The following is a 4758-nucleotide window of genomic DNA, read 5'->3' on the forward strand; positions in this document are numbered from 1 at the left end:
TTTTTAAAAAAATCCCTATTTTAAAATCCCCTTTCTCAAATCAGACTGTTCTGAGATTCCTGTCAGAATGACATAGTTCTGAACAGGCCACTCCCACAATAGTTGATTGACAAGGCCGTCTTACCTTAGACCTGCACTTAGTGAGCTGTCATCAGTCCGCCATAGTGTCGACTCCAGTGCAGGGGAAGACAAGAATGTCTCAGATTAAGCGATTGAGGTGTTTTGTTGTTGGATGTAATGAACATAGCAGTCATCATTTACTCCCGACATCTGAGCTGCTGAAGACGCAGAGGATTAACGTTACTTTCATTTTGAAGGGAATGCGCCGATCCCCGATCTGCCTAAATGCGTCTATGTTCGCGCAAATCATTCGTGATCGAGAAGTGAGTATAAGGTTTTTTTGAATCTTTGCAAATCGCCTTTCCTAATATGTGCTTGTTAGCAAGTTTTGCGGCTAAAGTAAACAGTACTGCTCGTCACCCACAGAAGAGAGGGGCGGTGTGAGCAGAGCTCATTAGCATTTAAAGCAACATGGACTAGAATGGCTGGCTAAAAACAGAGCACATTTTGACAGGGTAAAAAATTTGTTTTTACACTACCATTGAGAAATTTTAACCAAAGTACAGTATGTTATAGACTTTTCAAGACCCTAAAGAATCATGTCAACTTATATCAAATGGGCATCCGATGACCCCTTTAATAGTTAGCTATAGGCTGCTCTTTCTATACCACCAAGAAAGCAACACATATTTTGTTTATAATTAGTGAAATTTAATTTTGTCACTTGATTATAAATGGCTGTCATCTCAGTACATTTAATGAAAGTCTGTTTTCCTTAATTGTCATTTCAATTGAATATCAGCATTTGAGAGATTTAGTCAGTCAAACACTTTTACAGCTAATTTGCCTGACAGTGTTTCTCTTGAAAATAGTGATCTATGACATTGTATTAGGCCTATGTTGAATATCAAAAGTTTCAGTGTCTTTTTGTTAATGAGGGATTTGTGGAAACATTTAAGTTGTCAAAAATGTTTTAATGCATAGCATTAACATTATGCCCATGCTAAACTTAAATCTAAATATGTTATTCTTAAGAGGGCATCTTACCCTATACTTTACAGACATGTCTTTGTTCATGTTTATCTTCATTTTTATAGCACCATATGCCTTGTGGTAATGCAATGAAATCGATCAGTACGCCTAACCAATGTAATTATATGACAAGGACAATAAAATTTAAAAACAACAACAAAAAAAGATGCACTTTTTCCTCTATAATACAAAAATATTGTTCAGTTTTTTACCATCACCACAGGACCATTATTTACATTTAGGTTTTATATACCATAATAAAAATTGAAGAGTAGCCTATCAAAGACATAAGTACCTATGTCTGTTCAGGAGTGAGTATATTTGTGCAGCTAATGTTTGGAGGTCAGCACTCATGTGCATCTACTGATTGACATCTTTCTTTGGGATTTAATAAATATGTATGTGTCTACATGGCCAAGATGAATACATATGATAGAAGGCAGACTTTTTAAATTCATCTTCTTTTTCTTTCACCAGATCGCCCGGTTCAGCAGGCAGTCTGCATATTGCAGTCAGCACACGTCGGACTTGCTGTTTGTTCTGTGTGTGTGTGTATGTGTGTGTGTCTCTGTTTGAAAGAAGGACGGGGGTGTATGGAAAGCTCATACACAAGACTAGAGAGAATCAGAGAGTGAGGGAAAGAGAAAGGACAGAAATCAGAAGGATCCATCTCAGAATTAACAAAGAGAACAGCTGAATGATCATTCATTCTTCTGCAGAGAGGTGAGTGCATGGCATCTCTGTTATGTGTGATTCAAATGGAGAAGCAGATGACTTTTAACATCTCCGGGAGAACGCAAAAACCAGGTCAGGAGAGCAGGTCAATGCACTTGCCTTGCATCTTTGTCTGAGTGGTCTGTGTGGCTAGTTTGCGTATATGCCACATCCTGTTGATCCTTTTCATGAAGGAATGAGCTTTTCGTCTTTATCAATCAAAGCTTGACTACTGTAGTTCCGATCTCACTGTCATGCTGTTTTTCCAGATATTTAATAACTAGTGTGGTTTGAAGACAGACGTCAAAATTGTCAGTGCGAGTAGCCGCATTTTGTTGGTGGCAGATTCTGTTGTTTTCATTAACGTACGGGTGACAGTGCGCCCTTTTAAATGTTTGTTTTTGGGTTGCCATGCAACAAAAGTGAGTGGAACAGGAAATTGATGAAATGATAGATGTGGCTGTACTAAGAGCATGCAGTGATTGACCAAACTGTTGAAACATATGCCCACACCCCTCTCACAGATACCTTTGAAGGTGATATTGTCAACCAATTAGATGATGAAAACACTCCACAGACTTGTTAAAAAATATTGGGTTCATGCATTAAAAATAGCTGTTTTTTATAGCATCACATCATTCGCAGGGTCTCTTTTGTCCTTGTCTCCTGGAACAGACGTCAGCTCGCTCTCTCAGCTCCCAGACGTCTGGCTTCCTGTCTACGTATAATATCCATGAACTGTTTCAAAATGTATCCCGTTCACACTATCAGCGACAGCACAACCACACAACTGCGTCAAAAGATGATGTTCAGAGACTAGCACCTGTGGCTGATAGTGCTAGAACCATTTCAGATGTACCACAAAAGACGCAACCGTCCAGGTTACTGTCTCTTAGCAACAGCGGGCCATTCACCTCTACTGTGCTGGTTGCCAGGAATGACGATGTTTCTTAGAGCTCAAAGGAGAGAGTCATCGGCTAACAAGACATGCATATACGCACTCTTCCTCTTTTAGATCTAACAGACTGCGAATGCAGGAATGCATTTCCGCCGACGGGTGTCTGAGGGGATTTAAATGAAAGAATCTTCTAGAATCTGTGCGAGTGGAATGAGTTTAACTGAAATTTTACTCTTTTCCCCAGGTCTTCGCTGGTGGTTTCAAGCTTAGCATCATCCTGAAGAGCTACAAAACATAACGTTCATAAACAACATTCATAAAAGTCGACAAAGACGTGATGCACACTCCAGTGTCCATGCTGTTGGGGGTGGTATTCGCTCCCTTGGGCCTTGTGCTGGTGTTCACTGCAGCGATCACGCCGCAGTGGAGGGAGGGACAGGCGCGGTTGGGTGCGGCAGGGCGTGCCGGAGCAACGGAGCTCCTCCTACTTCGTTCGGACGGCCTATGGGAGAGCTGCCTGCAGGTGGTGCACTCTGAAGTTAAAGAGTGCTGGCCCGTGTCGGGGTCCTACCAGCGGGATGCTCGGGTTCGAATGGTCCAGGGGATGGTGCTGTCATCTCTTTTCCTGTGCGGTGCAGGGATTGTCCTCGCCAGCGTGGGTGTCCGCTGCTGGACTGATATCCCGCTTAGGAGCGTAGCGGCAGCTGGTGGCCTGTTGGTGGTGCTGGCGGGTGTGCTCAGTCTGGCTGCGTTAGGAGTGTACACTCATAATCTTTCAAAGCTGGGGATCGAGGTGGATTCAACCGTATCAGAGATGCAAGGACTCAACGTACACAAGCCACCCCGACTAACGTTACACCCGGCCGGGTCGCTTTATTTCGGGTGGGTGGGAGCTTGGGTACAGGTGCTGGGAGGGGCCGCGCTGCTTTTTGGGTTCAAAAGCATGAAGTGTTCATCCTGCCATAAGCAGAGACTCAAAGACAGTGCAGAGATGTATGAGGTGAACTGTTAGATGGATGAAGGTGAAGGTGAAGAGACTTATGGTGTTTAAACACACTGGCACTTGACTCAATGTAGTGCAGCTGTAGTGTTTATGAATTGGACAAATAAGACATGGGAAATGATACACGTGATGTTTCTAAAAAGAACTATATTAAAATATGTAGGAAACTGTTAACAGAAGCCTTAAGGCCTGTTCACACCAAGAACTATACTATAAAGATAACTATAACAATAACTCTATATTAGCGTCCATACCAACAAAGTCAGGTTAATTCTGATTGTCAATGTTTTTGTCATGAATCTTTTTGAAAGCGATTTCAAAGACATCGCTCCTCTGTGTCGTTATCATTATTGCTTTAAAACTTTATATGGGTATCGTCCTTGGTGTGAACAGGATGTCGGTTCACACAGAACACGCTTTTGCTTTCTTCTGCGCTTTATAATTTTTTCTGTATTCTACAATTCTATTTATTTACTGTTTTGTTTTTGCTTTTGTCAATTTTTAAAAACATTACTCGAGACATTGCGTTCCTTTTTACTCTCATGCGACGCGCCTCATTTAAACGCAAAGATGCGTTCTGTGTGAACGGTCCCTCAGCTGATAAGACAAATATTGTAGCCTATGAGTTGTCTATTTCGTGGCAGATTTTACTGTTGATCACGACAGTACTGTATTATTCTTTCCAAAGCTGTCGTAAAATGAAAGCAATGTACTAGTGTCACAAGGCTGTTGGCATTTGTGGCTTTTCCGCTATTACTGTCTTTACTTGATAAATCTTAACGTTGTAAATATGTGTAGTTATTGACTGCAATACTATGTGTTAGACTACTGATTAAATGTTTCAAAGCATTTTTTTCCTGCTGCCCATGCCATGTGAAAAGTAAGACTGCTTGTAATTGTAATAGGCCTATATCATCACACCTGCACAAACTATCTATTGGCTTGTCATGCTAACTAATAATGATTGTACGCAAAACTACTTTTTTTGTTTAAATACACAGCCACCTGACCTGTACATTCCCACATCACAAAGAGATGAGGTCAGAAAATG

The 4758-nt window shown here is 41.3% G+C and overlaps 1 protein-coding gene across 1 annotated transcript; it reads left to right on the top strand.

Moving 5' to 3' along the window:
• The first annotated feature begins 1732 nt into the window (after window positions 1-1732).
• LOC107590949 (claudin-23-like) lies at window positions 1733-4758 on the top strand. The gene is made up of 2 exons (XM_016279910.1): window positions 1733-1815; window positions 2949-4758. The coding sequence occupies exon 2, from the start codon at window positions 3042-3044 to the stop codon at window positions 3714-3716; it is 675 nt and encodes a 224-aa protein (XP_016135396.1). The 5' UTR covers window positions 1733-1815; window positions 2949-3041; the 3' UTR covers window positions 3717-4758.

Source organism: Sinocyclocheilus grahami, unplaced genomic scaffold (genome assembly GCF_001515645.1).
Source record: "Sinocyclocheilus grahami isolate Dianchi unplaced genomic scaffold, SAMN03320097.WGS_v1.1 scaffold134.1, whole genome shotgun sequence".
In the NCBI taxonomy this organism is placed as follows: Eukaryota; Metazoa; Chordata; class Actinopteri; order Cypriniformes; family Cyprinidae; genus Sinocyclocheilus; species Sinocyclocheilus grahami.